General features: G+C 42.9%; 2 protein-coding genes across 2 annotated transcripts in view; both read right to left on the bottom strand.

Moving 5' to 3' along the window:
* Window positions 1-6031, bottom strand: part of mtnr1bb (melatonin receptor 1Bb) — a 36997-nt gene extending 30966 nt beyond the window's left edge. Inside the window, exon 1 of the mRNA XM_070843326.1 lies at window positions 5824-6031. Within this exon, the coding sequence (XP_070699427.1) occupies window positions 5824-6031 (208 nt within the window). The remainder of the gene's footprint in view (window positions 1-5823) is intronic.
* A 9624-nt stretch (window positions 6032-15655) lies between these two features.
* The window catches only part of LOC139212867 (protocadherin Fat 3), a 58133-nt gene continuing 56354 nt past the window's right edge, over window positions 15656-17434 (bottom strand). The window contains exon 52 of the mRNA XM_070843424.1: window positions 15656-16410. Within this exon, the coding sequence (XP_070699525.1) occupies window positions 15656-16410 (755 nt within the window). The remainder of the gene's footprint in view (window positions 16411-17434) is intronic.

Consider the following 17434-nt stretch of genomic DNA (forward strand, 5'->3'; position numbering starts at 1 on the left):
AGGACATAATTAACTTTGTATTTTTATGTAAAAGAAAACTGGATGCAACTGGCGATATATTCCTTTGAAATAGTGCAATTTGATATATTTGGGAAATGATACGAGTCCATATATTTCAGCTAAGCCTAGTTCTACCTGACATTTAGCAAACGCATTTGAACGCGCAACTGAAATACTTAATCCTTCCTCGTAATAAGAGGAAACCTGCCTGCCTCCATTCTCTTAAAATCACTGTACGTCACAGCCATCAATAGCACATTACTTAAATCAGCGGTGAATGTACATGTGCTAACAGTTATTAGTATAGACAGGGCATGGGTGTCAGTGTTCAGTGAGATGCCTTGTAATAGTCTGCCAAGAGCCACATTTCCTGTCAAAACGTCTCAAGGCAAGACACAGAAATCCTCCGTACTTATTCATTGGGAGAGACTCTGGATTAATGTGTCAGCGGAATCCCTTAAATGTAAAGATGTGAAATGTAGACTTAGGAGCTGTCCAATAAACGAAATAGCTGAAGTTGTCCGTTAGCAACTCGGCACAAGCTCTCGCTCTCTGTCTCACTTGTCTCGCGCGTCTTCAGTCATACTGTATGTCCTCGTCGCAAACCTTTGAGGACAATGTATTGACTTGCACTCCTTTACTGTGGCTTATAATAAAGTCACCACATGACTGTAACTCTCAACCCATTGTAACCAAGTCCCTAGTCTATACTAGGAAAAATCAGCCTCTTCAACTGTCAGTACCAGCTGTCAAACAAACCAAGCTATCATTAGAAATGCCTTTCAAGAGTTGCTCCTCAAAAGTATAACTATACCGGCTCAGACACACACACACACACGTGCATGCTTACCCTCCCTCTCTCTCTCTCTTTCTCTCTCTCTCTCTGCTGTATGAATATTTTAATCACTTTTTCATGTTTTATCAATGTGAAAACTGCTAACTAAACTGCAGCTAGGACAGAGCAGCAGTATAAGTAGCAGTAGATGTCACAGAGGGACCATGGGGAGAGGCAGAAAGGTCTGGGGAGAGTTTTCCGGGTTTGACCGTTTTCGGCACCTTTGAGGGGCCCAGACGAGAGGGACTGAGGGCCTTTCCACAGTGCAGGGCACGCCAAGTTAGGACTCTCATTCTTGGGAGTTGGAACTCCAGGACGGGGCGGTGCAGTATACGCAATGTGCAGCGGTGTCCTTGCTGACAATCCATTTCAACCGTGCAGCTCTGTGACAAAACATTTCAAGGTAAAGCTTCACTAAAAGGATTTTAGAAAAAAAAAAAAAAAAGAAAGAAAAAAGGCGAAAAAATGAACTGTGAGATGAAGTCAGCAGTGATCTGCACTCTAATGTATGTCTACCACATTCCCATAGTATTTTATATATATATAGTTGTGATGAGATCTGTACACAAGTAATTTGGCATCGACGCTTATCCCCCAAAATTAATTGTATCATATGTTCAAAGCATATGCTAAGAAAACACAGCGGAGGAACACAACCGGTAAATTAACAAACAGCTTCAAGCTCAAGATAAGAATGTTATTAGTGTGGATTAACCTTGGACATTAGCTGGATGGTCATCTTGGGAGCTGGCCCGCTAGCACTACTTTGGTTGCGCACGTATGTGGAATCTTATTTTACTGCCTCCAATTAATTTAGCAACACGATAACAGTAGCGGGGTGAAAATTGCAACAGTTCTGATTACAAATTCACCGCCGATTCACCGCCATGGCTGTTGTTTGATGCAAAATGCACGCGGGGACACATGTCTACCCCGAGCACACATAAGTCCAAAGCATCCTTGATTGACTGGACCATCTGGTCTGAACTTGGCTGGATGCGGACTTTGAATTGCTGCAGTGCTTGTCCTGCGACTGGTGATGTTTCACAAGTTCAAGAGAACACAAGTACAGACAAGGACACAGACTGAGAGAGGCCTTTGTTTTGAATGTTTCAGCACCACGGAGAGGGGCAGGTGAATGGACTGGTTTCCAGTATTTCAGCACCACAGAGAGAGGCAGACTGAAATTGGTAAAAGAGGGCTTTTTTCGAGCCTCGGTTTTAACTAGGGAATATTTTAAGCATTATTTTTGTAGAGGGAGAGAGCTTTAGAGGAAAGTAGCTGGAGAGGGGATGAGAGGGAGGGGGAGAGATATGATGTAAATAAAGTCTCTGTGAAGAGACTCTCTGTAATGTGTGATCCTGTATAACTCTCTTTGAAGGTTTGCACCACCTAAGCTCCTTCAAAGACAAATCTCAGGGGACAAAAACCTCTGCCCCACACAACTGTATGAGGCACTTTTCGGAAACACACACACACACACACACACACACACACACACACACACACACACACACACACAGTCATACAGCACAATATCACAATAAGATGTGTAGACCTACTGTACTGTATTTTCCTGAATATGCTTTAAGTGTTTTTGCATGCAGGCACACATCTGCATGCTAGAGTGGTTGTGAGTCGAAGGTGTGGCTTTTCAGAACACAGATTTTGGGGGACAACTGGCCCCTAATGGCTCGTGAATGCATGCATATGCGTGGCTGTGTGTCTGCGGCGCAACCTTGCAGATTTACAATAACCCGCGATGAGGGAGAAAGCCTTTTAAATTAAACATTAAGGCCTTTGAAAATACAGAACCAAAAAAGAAAAAGTGAGAGGGCACAAAGGTAATGTGCAAATCCTCTGAAATCAGAGATTATCTTGATGCCAGTTCAGCGCCGGAATAATAATATCTGCTCTATATATTATTTACTACAGTACGAGTGTATATCGATGTTGTGGATAGGTGAGAATAAAGCACTTAGTCACAGCTTACCAACCTAGCATCTGACAAAATATTGTGGTTCGTCACTCTGCGGTCAGTTTACTTTGTTCACTCTGCCACAGCAGGGACTTAAGCAATGCTATGACAGATGTAGCCAGTAATGCTACCGTCTGCTCCGGCTGTGACTGTTTATATACTGCTGTTAGGTCAGGTGTTTTCCCGTCTAAACTGTTGAGTGGGTTATTTCAATCTACAATAGCTGTCCCACGACTTCACGGCTGTGGGTTCAGCGTGGTTTCTGAACTGCTGAGTGGGCTGTTTGAGTTGAGAGAGATCAGCTCTGAAGCAGAAATGCACCATGTGAGTGGCAAAAAAAAAAACAAACAAACAAAAAAAACAAAAGACAAATATATAACTCTTGATGGAGAGGTAAGCTGGTGAAAACCTAGAAATAGACACAGAAAGGATAATCCACAACAGCACAGAAGAATGCAAGAATAAAAACATAGAAATGAAGTAGACATTCTTTAATTAAGCTGTAAAATTTAAATTTCAACTATATAGGCATATCTGGTTAATTACTTGGTCTCTGTGGGGCAAACTGTAGACAGATGGTAAAACTGAAGATATGCCTGGTGTCCCTGCAAACTACAGAAAAGTTGTGGGTGTTATTGACAAGTGTACTATGTATTACAGAATACATTTACTGCTGAAACCTTTGGTGGTGTCCAGGTCCTTATTCAGCTAAAAAAATAAACATGATCACCCTTTCCTCTAACAGCCAAACCACAAATGCTGCCTCTTAAAAGCACAAGGGGTCTTGAATCAAGCACTTGAATCAAGTGCTGTGGACAGATAAATGTGCTTTGCCAAAGGGTGAACGTGATCTTTTCCAGTGTGATGATTTTTATAGAATACCAGTGTGTGAGATTTGCATGGGGCAAAAACTACCACGGTTGTTTGATTTTCTCTCTGGCAACGTGGCTGTGTGCACCTGCCATAGTATTTTAGATAAATATACTCCCAAGACTGCACCTGTTATATTTAAAAAGGCTCCTTTCACAGTTATGGAGGAGTAAAAATGAAAAGCGGAAAAGATAAAGATGTTAAGCGTGCTCTCTGGATACAACAACCAACTTTCCATTTAATGAACTACAATTTGCGTTTTTATTCACTCGAGAGGTAGGAAGACCTCTGCTTGATTACATTAAATCCTCCTGAATGCAGCTATCTCAAGTCTGTCACTGTGCACAAAGTTTAAGCAGATAATGACTGAAAGGATATTTGTAGGTTACACTAAACACAAATGAAATTAAACTTGCACTTGATTTGTGAATGTATTTCTTACTTCTTAGCTTTTTGAGTTCTACTTCTTACCAGCTTCAATAAAAAATAACCTTGGTTCAAGGCGATTCAGAGCTATGAATAAGCTGAGCCTTACCTAAGCCTTAGTTCAAAAAGAATGCCATGCTAGAGTGCAGATTGTGGGAGTCTTTCTCTGAAGACAGGCTTGCATTGAAAATGCTTCAGCTGTGATTGTGTCCATCTGACTGAGGCGAAATACGCTCAAATAGAAGAAAAATCGCTTTCCCGTGTGAACAAATACAACGAGATAATCATAACGTCCTCAAAATAAAGGAAAGTAGGTGTTTTGGGTTAATCCTCAGGGTATTTTGCCTAGCGACTAATATGGGAGAAAGATTACTGGTTGCATCCTACTGGCTGAAAAATTGCTGCTGAATATGCATATTTCCTGCCCTAATTGTTGCCTGATAAAGCACAAAATTTCCAGCCAGCACAGTGTGGCAGACTTCATTGCATAAGATATCCATCTTGACAAGTTTTTAGTCTCACATTTGTCCTTAAGCAATTTAAAGTGCCATAAGGGTGAGAGAGCTGTTTCATGAATAATTAGTCTCATTGATTTTCAGTAAACAAAAAATGTCAGTAGATTATAATGAAGAGGGGCAAATTAGGAAGTAAACCAATAACGTGAAAAAAATCCTAAAGTGGCTCATTTTCATCACAAAAGAGATGGATTTCAACCATGAGTAGATTTTTTTTTTTTAACCAGGAGCGAGGGTTCAGTGAAAGGAGACTTCTATGCTTTATAATTTTGCATTATGCTTCACTGTGGCAACGTGAGGCCTCTTGGGTAATTTCACACATTGACATCAGAATAGGTTCATCAACAGCAGCGCAGTCAGCTTTTCAATAAGACTCACCTGTGCTCATGAACCGCCTGCGAGTCGAGTGTGAGTGACACTACCTTTGAACTTTGCCAGTAAAGAGCCAAACAGTGAGGCAAGAGCGAGACACCGAGCTGATACAATGGCTCCAACAGTGCGAGGAATCAATCAAGCTGTCACTGTAGTGCGATATACAATTGCAACGAGGTAATTGGCTTCATTACACTCTCTGAGCTGGAAACGTACAGGTTAGATCCCAGTAACCAGCCATCTCTGTGTCCATCAGCAGCTGTGCGGACACCTCTCAGTACATGACATGAAGCTGGAGGTGCCCTGGATGATGTTTTCATCTCGAAGCTATTGGCCACAGGTTGCAAGCAGCCTCACCGGTCTACAGACTCCCTCCCATTTCGGTGAAACTACAGATTATATGGTTGTGAATTCATTAAATGGCCATTTTTATGTTAAAGCTGTATAAAATGCGTTAAATAGTTTTGGATCAGTTTAATGATGATTGTGGTGTTTTGGGCCAAAGGCTGCTCAAAGGTCCATGGGGCCAAATATGGAATACGCACAAGCAGCCCAGAGAAAGAAGTACAAGGTAAAAGAAACTGGATTTTCTCTACCCAGAATTCACTACGGAATTGATAACACACGCTGGCATACATAGCCTACATTATTATGCAAATTCACAGCATAGTAATTGAAGTTCTACGGTAGCATAGGCGCACTTTACCCTCAAAATATGAGTTATTATAAGTGGCTGTGCTCACTCATCAGATTTGCCGACCTTGTTAGTTGTACTATATAATGAAGCTCCATCATTGCAAAGCGAGGCGGGGGGGGGGGCATCTTACCCGAGTTCCTCAGCTTGCGGTTCCTGAACACCGAGATGATCACCAGCAGGTTCCCCAGCACGTCCACCACCGTGGTGAAGATCAACACGCTGGCCAGGATTCCTATGACCCAGGCGGGGCGGGCGCTCCCCTCCGTGGCCAGTGTGCGCTCCAGCTGCCCCAGCCGCGGCTCTGTCCGGTTCTTTATGAGTGTGAATGTGTCCGGCATCACTGGCCCACAGCCCAACGCCGCTTTCAAGTCCCTACTGTTCTTTATGTCCCGCAGGTACCGCCGGCACCGGTGTGTCCTAAATGAAACATGGAGCGCACCTGGGTGCCTCCGCGAGTGCCACAAGAGCGCACGTCAAGTCTGCAACTCAAAGGCGATATGAGTTTCTTGATATAACGAGGCGGTCACGCGTGGCGCAGATAAAGTTGCGTGGACTCTTGGCTTTCTTTATCCACGCACAAAACTCATCCATCCATGCGCCATCAAAATACCGTTCGGACACGCGGCGGTGCCACACCTCCTCCCTGGTAAGAAAATGTGAAATTATTTGTCGTTTGGATAATGTTTCATAAAAGATTGTCCGGACTCACATTTTAAGTCCTCTTCAAGTGCCCCCGGTGTGCTGGTTAGCATGTCTAACTCCCATCCGTCTGCATGCGCCCACGTTGAAAAAAAAAAAAAGAGGGCTATTTCTCTCTAAAATGTCAAAGCATTGAACCGCCTCGGGAGTCCTTCGGATTTAATTTGCTATTCTCTGAGCAAACGGAGGTACAGATCGTCTCCCCTAACCAGCTGTGATGCCCTTGCCATGCGCTGAACTACGACGCAACCGGCGCTCTGCGTGGCGAGGCGGCACTGTGGTAAATATCAGAGAAAAGCCCTCAGTCAGGCACACAGCAGGATGTGGAGAAATCCAGAGTGAGGACGGAGAGAGAGGCACGGCTCCACAAACAACAGTTTTACCTCCGGCTTGGCTTTAAGTCGTTCTCCCTTTCCCTTTCCCTCTCCTCTCACGGTCTTTGACGTCCTCCCTCAAATCTCCTGATACCACGCCGAGTTGTGCGAGCAAACAAAGATTTCGCTCATTTTCCCCTGGCCATTCCCGGCGTGACTTTCCAGAATCTGTCTTTGATCTCAGCACAATGCTCGGAGTTGCTCTAAGTGTGCACACAGCGGTGGGTCGGCACGGGAAGTCCAATCAGCACACTGTGAATTATGTGCAGCGTCTGTCACAGATGAGCCAGAGAACATATTGAAAGAGCAATAATTTGTTTTTAAGTCTCGGTGTGAAATAATATATTCAAAAGCACATCCTCTGATTTATTATGAATATTAAATGTTAATGCGTTAACTTTTATTTTTTTTAAACAAAAGATGAAGTGTTATTTAAAAAAAGAAGAGAAAAAAAAAAAAACAGATGGAGCTGTATAATGGGAGTCTTTCAATTGCAAACTCAATACACTATTGATTGGGCCAATATCCTTCAGCAGTGTGTGCATGCCTCCACCAGGGTGCCATTTATGGACTCTGGACTATATGATTCACTTTGTGCACAATGCAGTCAGCAGAGCAAGTGGAGGTGGTAGTCTAATCCCATTCATCCTTTACACGGAGAACTGGTGGCAACAGTGCATCCGAACTCTCCATCAGATCCAGCGGATTTACATGTCATCGATACTGTCAGTGCCAGTGGTGACACATTGAGGCCAGCTCCATTCACTTGTTTAACTCTTCTGTGCTGGGCGTATGGCTGCAGCGGATGCCCTCAAGCACAGCAGCAGGAACAGATTAGAGCAGCCCAGTGTCAGCCTCAAAGCAGAGTGATGTGTTCTGCCGGCGTGATGTGATGACCAGGAGACAGACAGTTCTGGCAGTGAGGTCAGCCAGATTGGCACACACATATGCACGCTTTAAATGTAGAAGCTCAATAGCGCAATACCACACATCAAGAAAAACCAATGGCACTGGATGGTAGAAAATGCAAAACATAAATCTGCTAATTGAAAACTGCAAAAGCCTGATATTACTGTGCTGACTATGGTGGACATGCTTCACAGACTGAATCTATACCCAATGTGATTACTGTGCCTGCTCTGAAAGAACCTTCAATTATCTTTAGCACTCACTTATGGCTGTGAAGCATATTGTTGCGGGAACACAAGCAGGAATGAGGAAGAATGGATGAATGATATTCTGACAACGCCACAGCAACGTTGGTATCCACATCGTCCTCTACAAGAAACTGTTAGATAGCTGCTCCATATGGCCATGTTCTTCCTGCTGTACACAACATGGTTTTATTAATATTGATGAATCTTTGCTGGCTAACTCTCTCAGAGCCAATGTTCCGCAGGGAGTTTTGTTGAAATCGCCATATGGTGCCACCAAACAAACAAATGTCTGGAGAGTGTGGTGTAAAGAAAACAAGGGGAAACTAGCCTGGCAGTGCTATAGGTATATACTGTATTTACTTGTATTGTAGTCATGGGTAGAAATGAAAACGTCTGAGCTTTCTGCAGCACCACTCATCGCGATGAGGAGCGGGTTTGCAGGATAAAGATGTCACGGAGCTGAGAAGCCTTCAGCACGGATTCAGCATGTAAAAAATACCATAGTTCATTATGATACAAGAGAAACGCAGCGATTATTGAAACATGTTTATTAACAGTTTGTGGATGTGTGACGTGGTCTTTCAATATATAACTCCAAGCCATGCAAGTGGTGTGCCTGTGGATGGCAATGTCGGTCTGTTGGTTGGTCTAGGCCAACGCTTTGGTCCAGAATCACACTGAAATACCTCGACCGCCGTGGTCCTGAGAAGATGAACTCTGCTGACTTAGGTGATCCCACTACAAGGGCGAAGTTTTGGGATTCTAATTAAATGTCTTGACAGCCATTGGATGGATTACCGTGAAATCTTGTAGCGCCAAAAGCGGGTTGAGCTTTTCATCCTGTAAAATATATCTACATCTACATGATGAATCAGCACAACATTTTGTACAGACATTTATGGTCCTCAGAGTATAAATCCTAATGAGTGATGTTAGCGTTTAGCTCAAAGCACTGCTGTGCCGAAGTGCATTCTCGCAGGGCTGTGAGTATGGCTGCAGACTGTTGAAAGCACTGTAACTGAAATTAGCAATAAAGAAAAAGCACCTTTTGATGATCTTAATAAGCATCTATAAGCCATAAATAATGGCTTTATCAAAGCTAATAAATCTGTTAGTAATACTCGATCATAAGCCACTGACAAAAACAACTTTACGGTTGGCCAGTGGTCATCCTGCTCCATCATTGCACTTTTGTCTTTCATGCTTTTATACTCTTTATTTCATAAGAAAGACCATTCTAATGAACCGTTTAACCACCTTTGATGAATGACTGCAGGGTATCTGGAACAAAATGTGTTTATGAACAACATCTTGGCATTTATGACTACAGATTTGATCAATTTTAGTGTGAGAAATAGTGTCTTCAGGTGTAACAGCAAGAATATTTCTTTTGTGCTCTCCCAGTTGCCTTTTAGGCCTGTGACACAACCTTGTGCATAGTGATTGTTCTTACATTTTAGTCATCAGATGGACTATAAAGGTTACTACCTCAGGCGTTTCACGCTTGCACAGTTCAACAAGGACCTTATAAAAATCTTACAGTTGTGGCAACTTCAGCAAATCTAGATGCTTATTCTGCTGGCGTACGTAAAACCCCCTGATGATCAAAGCACAATACAGAGCAGACCCCCTTCTTATACCGAAATCAGATCTCAGCAATCTCGAGGGTGACAGCGTACCAATTCCTCAGAGCTAAAGCAGATAACAAGCAGAGCTCTGAGGGCCATGATGCAGCCAAAATTTCTCAACAGCATTTTGATCCATCATTCTGCCTCACCTCTGTTTAAGGCAGGATTTTTCTACAAGCTCAGAACAAATTGACAGCGTTGTAATAAAGTCCAACAGCGTAACACTGAAGGCCTCTGTCAAATCAGCATATCAGAGCTCAAACCAAGACTTGTGGAGGGTAAAATAAACATATCACGGATAATGGGATTCAGCTTTCTCTGTGCTCTTTGTGTAGTTTGCAGAAAGTGGCCACGAGGAGAAAAAAAAGGAAAAATTTCCAGGAAATGTTTGACAAAATTACTCTTGTGATGTCACATAAATGTGTTCAGCACCAGCTGATTTGTGGCATAATCCACTGACGTTATGCAATTTCCCCACCCAAGAAAATCCAATAAAGGACACAAAGTACACAGTAGTACAGTTAACTTCTCTGTCTCACAGCCGTTTTGCAGGCATATGCCAGAGGATTGCCATAGTAATAATCTGTTAAAACAGCAGGGGGAGGGGAGTGAAGGATAGGGCTGGTGCACAGCTTCCTCTGCTCAGTCACACATGGCTGAGGGTAGCTTTCTGATGTGAATTCATATTGTCATACATGGACGTGACCTCTTCCCATTCAACTTTCCCATCCCCCTCGTTGCCTCGTTTTAGCGGTGTAGGCATATTGTGTCTGATTGTACTGGTAACATTAAAGTATTTGTGAATAATACATGCGATGAAATTGCTTGAGACACTGACTGCATTTGTATCCATTATGGTCATGTGAGCGCTGTGCGTGCGTGTGTGATTGTGTGCCTCTGTGTTTGTGTGCATGCATGCATGCATGTGTTTGTGTCATCAGAGGCAGATGTTAGGCACATAGATTAGGTCTGGCTGGGTGTGTAATCCTGGTGTTACTGAGAACAGTGTGGATTTATAATCACCCACATAGCTACCCCTCAATAAGCAAGAACTGGGGAATGGTAATCTCTTTTACTTTTCCCACTTCTCTCCTCATCGCTCGCCTTTCTTAGATGATCTATCCTTCATTCCCCTCCTCCTTTATGTAACATCCTTTCATCCCTCTGTCCATCCCTTCCCTTCCCTGCTGTGTCCAGCCAGATCTGGAGGAACGTCATTGTGAAAAAAGCAGACAAGAAAGAGAAAAAAAAGGGGGCTGTGGGGGTAGAAAGAGGTTTAGCTGACTCTATGGTGTAAATGCCAGATGGTCCAATGAAAAGCCAGCAGAGCTAAAGGGACTGGCAGGTCCTCATCAGTTTCCTCTGATGCATGATGAATAAACACTTTGTTTATTGCTCTCTCTCTGTGTCCCTCTTCCCTCACACGCCCTCGTATTTGCCTTTGATTTGACCCTGTGCCTGTCACTCGGACAGCCAGCATGGCTTGGAATACGTTAAACAAGCAGGGTGGTCATCAAAAGAGTGTTCTCGAGAGAGTCTGTAAGTTATTGGGACGTGTTGCATAATCCTTGTCAGAATAATTTAATAAGCTGTGAATCTGGATGAATAAATTGCTTGTAGTTTTTTTTTTTCCTGCTCTCTGACCAGACAGCAAGACTAGTTCTACCTGTGGTGTGTTTACATTTTAGTTGTTGATTCTGTGACACTGACAGCTGGAGGCAGAGGTAACGTTATGTAAGGTTTTACCCTTAAGGAGGCATGCCCTGCGGGTAATGACTCTTGTTTTTCTACCTCTAAAGACCCAAAATGAAGGCAGGATCACCACAATAAACAGAAATGAAAGGGTGGATCATAGAAAACCAAAATGCCAGCTGCACCTTTTTTGGAAGACCTCGGGCTGTTATCTCTTGGGACATCTTTAGCATATTATGCTAATTGATAAAATCTCATTTTCTATGTTGCCTTGTTGTGACAGGTTGGCATAATAGAAGAAACATAAATTCAGGTGTTGCGATCACATTGGGGAGCAAAACACGCTGATTATTTTTAGGCTGTAAAGTCGGTAATAGGAGTGTTAGAGAATCTCCTGCAGTGAGTTTAAGTTTAATCAAGTTTCTTGTGCATTTTACAGAGTAATGCACGAATTTGTCCTGGGTTGAGGAAAATAAAAATTCATCTCCCTCGAGTTCCGCCTTGCACCTGTTTGTGTCTTTTGTGGTTCATGGTTCCTGCAGGGAGAGAGAATAGAACTGGAACAAGCCAGCCAACATTTGACTATGAGCTATTTCCATCTATTGCACTGACACAAACTGGCATGCACTAAAAAATATATGAAGTGTTTCGCTCAAAAATGATATCCACTGTTCAAAAAATGTAACACTTACTCAAACAAAATGATTGCTGTCAGGAAAATACAGCCATTGCTGCAGCTCTTGGCTATCTTAAAATGCACTCTTTGCATTGTCATTTTAAAGTATGTCATGACAAATTCTTGAAATGTTTATTCATAATTTTAAGGTTTTTTTTTTTTTTTTTTTTTTTTTGTCCACACCTAAAGATGCTCAGGCATGCACGTTACCGCTGAATCTTGTCTTGTCTCCGTGCATGCATGCCGTACCTGCGTATTACATGTTTTAGAGTGGGCGGGCTATTGTGTCAAACAACTCTGCTCCCTGCACTGCATCAAAGAAAGATAGTGTTTAGGGAACAGGCGTATTGAGCAGCATGTAGAGACATCATGCATCTGCATTACAGCAAACACACGCAAATACCTACAGTACACACAGACATGTAAACTTTCTCGCCTCTAAATTGGCTGAAGTGTGTTGTATGTGACAGGGGAAATGAAACACAAACATGATCAGGGGGATGTCTGGTTGCCATGGGAATTTTTTTTCTGGCAGACAGTCAGCCTGGTGGTGTTTAAACGAGGAAGGTTGGATGATAACAAGGACAAAGTTTGTGTGTCAGCTGCACAGAGGTGTGGGGGGGGATAATCAAAAACCACAAAGGTTTCTCGATGCGTCTCCTTGTTTGTTACAGACAGACTAAATGCAGGGTGTCGACACGGAGCACGATGACCACCTGCCTTCAACCTTTTGTCACCAGTCAGAAATTAATGAGTGGTCACTGTTAGAGGATGTAGATGAAGCGATTAAGAAATGTCACCTTCCTTGCAGGTAGCATTCAGTAATTAAATTTGGCTTAATTTGGATTATGTGCAGAGGTGCATGTTCTACTAATCAAATACATACTGTGGCTGTTAAACGTGTTTTTCATTTTCCGTGCGTGGCTGATGGCTCGTGTACAAGACTCATAACACATTTCTGCACAGACAAGAGACGAACAGTCTGCATAATTTCATCAGTATGGAAATAAACTCAAACTCACAGGAACAAAGAGTACCACACAATAAGCCGGATACATCTATTCAAGTCAGCAAAAAAAATCAGTTCCTAAAGTAAACAAAAGGGTATAAATGGGAAGATTACGCTGAAATCTTCTCAACTGTTGACAGAGTATACAGCCAAAGCAATCCAAGCCATGATCATAAACACCCGTCAAATAATCTCAAATGATTTCAGAATAAAATTTATTGTTTGACAGTTTATGCACTGCAATTCCAGAAGACATTCAAACGCCTTCATGTCTCCCCAGGACATCGATGACTTTAAGCTGTGCTGAATGAATCTGCCAGATTCCAGTCAGAAAGGAAGGAAAACATATAAGAGGCGTGACAAGACTGACTTGATGGGATTATATATTTTATGGGTATTATTTATCTCATGTAGCCCGTGTTGAGATATACCTCACCTGCTTACAGCGCACCAGGTACATATTCACCCTTACATTTTCTCTCCGAAAAGTATGAATCTGCTTAATTGGAGCAGATTGTTGTGTTGGAGTAGTAACAGCAAAGGTGTCTCATGCAGTAGCAGTGTTGGTTCGCAGCATTCTAAAGTTAAGGTTTAAATTTCAGCCTTTTTGAAGCTGCTGGTCTGTGTTGAGTTTGCTCGTTCGCACAGTATTCCTGTGGGTTTCCTTCCGCAGTCCACAGTCATGCAAACCAGGTGAACCGGAAACTGTACCCACAAGTGTGTGAATGTTTTTTTTTCTTTCCATGTTTGTCTGACCTGTCCGGGATGCTTCTCTGCCCGTTGCTCAATGCAAGCTGGGTCACGCTCCAGCAGCACGCTTACAGAGTAGACCTGAATAGGAATGGGTAAAAGGGATGGATGGATGGACGGACACCATACTGTGAGACCGGGGTACAGGAGGTGACACTAAGCTTGATCACGACTATGTTAAGACCTGTCAGTTGGTATGAGAGATATTTAAGCCGTATAATATCCTTCATTGTAACAGTCTCTTCGGTTATTCTGAAAACTACATTCTTGCAACAACAAATCCACCAATTTATTCCTCTTGGAGCTTGCTGCTTCCTCACTTCGACAACAAAAGCTAATCAAAGAACAAAATAGCCTTTAAGGGCATTTTTTGTTAGAATTCTAAGGAAACCATTTGAGTCTATCAATGTGCCCTTGAATTTTCAGACCGTCTTAAGTTTCTTAAAAGACCTTTGCAGTGTTACATCTCCATTGAGATAGATGTACAGTTCACACCGTCTGATGTCGATGATTTGCATTTCCACGTGGTAATATCGACTCTGTCCTTCAGGAGTCCAAAACTGTCTACTCTACATATTGTTTGCTGTTTACATCCTTGACTGAGACGTGAATGTTTTTCTCTACATCAAAAGGAGACTGTTTTCTCCCCTTTTTCAAGTGAAACACGAGGAGTCACGTTTACCACAAGATGGTAGGTGTAAGATGAAGGCAGGATGGAGCAGCTGCTTCCACTGGTAAATGTAATTCTCACAGCAGACATGTAGTTTATCCACAACTGTCCTGAAATGCCCTTATGAATAAATTAATCCTTAAACAGTCCTCGTTACCTACCACCCGCTTGCTCTGCCTGTTCTGCAGCTGTTTAACATTTAAGTTTAATCCCATTTACATTCCTTTTGCTGTGTGAGAACTGGGAGAACAGCAGCATTTACACTGTGTTATCAGTGAGGAAACCATGTGTACATGTCTTGGGTGAGTGATTCTGTACTTCCAGGTGGCATTTACACATAATTCTCCTCACATGTTAATTACACATGTAATGTTGACTTAATTCTGTCTGAAGCACTGTTCAGCTTTGGTCATATATACAAGGTACATCATGTACACTGAGAGTAATATCAGTATCTTTGTTCATAAGTGAATCTGTATGAAATCAAAATGAGCGGTCAAAGCTATTGTTGAGTTGCATGACTGAAGCAAAACATATGTAGCATTACCAGAAGTGCTGTATTTGATTATAGTTATATGAGCCAGACACTCATGTTACTTTTTTGAAGTGACTCAATAGCAACCAAACAAGTGAATAGTGTAATTATCTAAATAAATCATAGAGGAATTAAATGATTAAATAAAGATGATCTGGTATCAGCTAATGATAATTTTAATAGCATCTCTGAGGCAATGTCTGGGATGTTTGTTCTCTTCAAAACAACCCACAGCATGTGGCAATAAATATAAAAATTGCACTAAGTATTACATGGTTGAGTGTGTGTGTGTGTGTGTGTGTGTGTGTGTGTGACTGTGTGTGTGTGATTCAACAGGACACGTGAGAACATGCATACATACACTGATATCATCTAAAACAGAGACAAGCCGGCTCAGTTCATATGTCGATGTTAATAAATGCTGTGCTCCAGTGATTCTATAAATAATAAATGTAATAGCATTGATTCACAGCCAATCTCAGCTAACTCTCATGCAGCACAGGTGAGGGTGTCTAGAGAACACATACATTTCTTCTTATTTCTCCAGCTTATAAATGAGCCAGGGGATTGGCGGTGGATTAGTGTTTGCTTACAGCAGGATAATAACGCGGGATAATAAAAGTATATTTGGTAATATTCTTCTTTAATTATTTGTAGATGGTAGACCAACGGTGTAGTATCATAGATGTCAAGTATAATCAGAGAGGGTCACTGCCTCTCTTGAATTTATAAAGGAATATTAAATCTATTTGTTTTGAACAGTCTTGTGCGCTCATTCAAAGCCATCCCAGCCTGTTGTGGGTTCAGATCTGGTAGAGGCTCTGTTTATTCGTGTCGCTCTCCTGGCTCTGAGCGACACCAGGTTCAGTAGTCTCTCTAGCTCATCCCCAGAACCTGCCAGACTGCTGGAACCGAGCCCTCCGCGATCCTCCTGTGATCCCCTCCACTCCCCTGTCTGCAAGTCCCACGCCCTGAGGGGGGGCAGGAGTTGAGCCGGGTGCAGGTTGATGCCTGGGGGACTTGATGGGTATCCTTCATAGGCAGGTCGGGTTGGGGGTAAAGTGTCATAAAGGCTCTCCGTGTCTTCATGTTGCTCTGGGTCATGGCTGGATTCACGGTATTCCTCATAAACAGCCGAGGAGCTGTCTTCGCAGCTGTCATGGCCGTGCTTACGATCTCTGTGCTCCTGGCACGCCCCCATGTCTCTGCTCTGGTTGTCTGCGTTATTTCCTTCCCCGTCCTGCCTCCTCTTTTCTTCTCTGTCCAGGATGCGTTTCCTCTCCCACTCACCCGACTGATTCCTCTCCCACTGGAAGGTCCTTTTCTCAGTCTCCCGTCGCCACTCTCTGCCCCTGTCACTGCCATATCCCATCACTCTGTAATCCAGCTGGAGAGACTGCGTGCTGCCTCCTCGTCTGATGTTCTGCTGGGTGTCACTGAGGTCGTAATGGGATCCCACGTCTGGTGGACGCAGACGCGATGGTGACAACCAGCTCGAAGTCTGACTGGAGGACTCCCAGCGGTATGCTGAAAATAAAAGCACAAACACCACAAAAATTCAACTTTTTGTACAGTTTGGAATAATTCCAATGACCAATAGTTTGTTTTTAATGGAACAACAAGTAGAGAGATGGCCTACTTGAGAGTTAACAAAGAGATATGAGGTAACGTTATGTGTTAGGAGCCCAAGGTTTAATTCCCTGGACAAACTGGCGCTGCCAAGTCACTGGAAGTATGTAGTCCTCACACAAATGTGTGTGTTATGTTACAAGCAGCCGTTCTGTGTTGCACACTGCGAGCGGGGAATGAGATTATCTATCTAATAGGATCAGCCAGGGAAAGGTGTCACATCAATAAATCACTTCACTTCTAAAACAACAGTATCATCGCAATCTTATCTACAGGAAGCAAGCGAGGTGACACCAGCGAATATGCTTTTGTGAATCAGTTACTAGAGGGACTCATCTGAAGATGTTCACAATTACTTAAATCTCTGCAGATTCCATCTCTGCCCTCTTTAAGCCACAACATCTAACTCTAGTTGTAAAATCACCGGCGCAAGGTGCCAGGATCTGGGATTTACTGCCTCCTAAGAAACAAATGTCTGCCAATTCCCCTTACATTAATGAACTGCCTGCGTATATACTCTGGCTTGTTGTGTTTGTGTCTATTTTTCTCGTCTTTAGTTTTTCCTCTTCTTATTATCTACTCCCCTGATCTCTCTTTTTTTATTGCCATGGAAATGTGTTGCTTGTTAGTTGTGTGAGAATGTGTCGGTGTGTGATGGTGCGCTGCATGTTTGAGAGTACATATGTGCGTGTTTGTTTGTGTCGGGTATGTGGCGCGAGGCTCGTAAATGGATGCTTCTCACTGTGTCACTGTGGGATTTACTATGTGTTCCACGGGACCGCGCGCTCATGTTGTGTACTTGCTCTCATTCGCATTTAGAATTTATTAATGTGCAAATAAAATCAGTCAACACCTTTTTCTCCCTCTGAGTTCCTGCTGTTAAATGGACTGTTGCAAAACTTTCCGCTAATCCACTACTTCC

The sequence above is a fragment of the Pempheris klunzingeri genome, chromosome 14 (genome assembly GCF_042242105.1).
Source record: "Pempheris klunzingeri isolate RE-2024b chromosome 14, fPemKlu1.hap1, whole genome shotgun sequence".
Taxonomy (NCBI): domain Eukaryota; kingdom Metazoa; phylum Chordata; class Actinopteri; order Acropomatiformes; family Pempheridae; genus Pempheris; species Pempheris klunzingeri.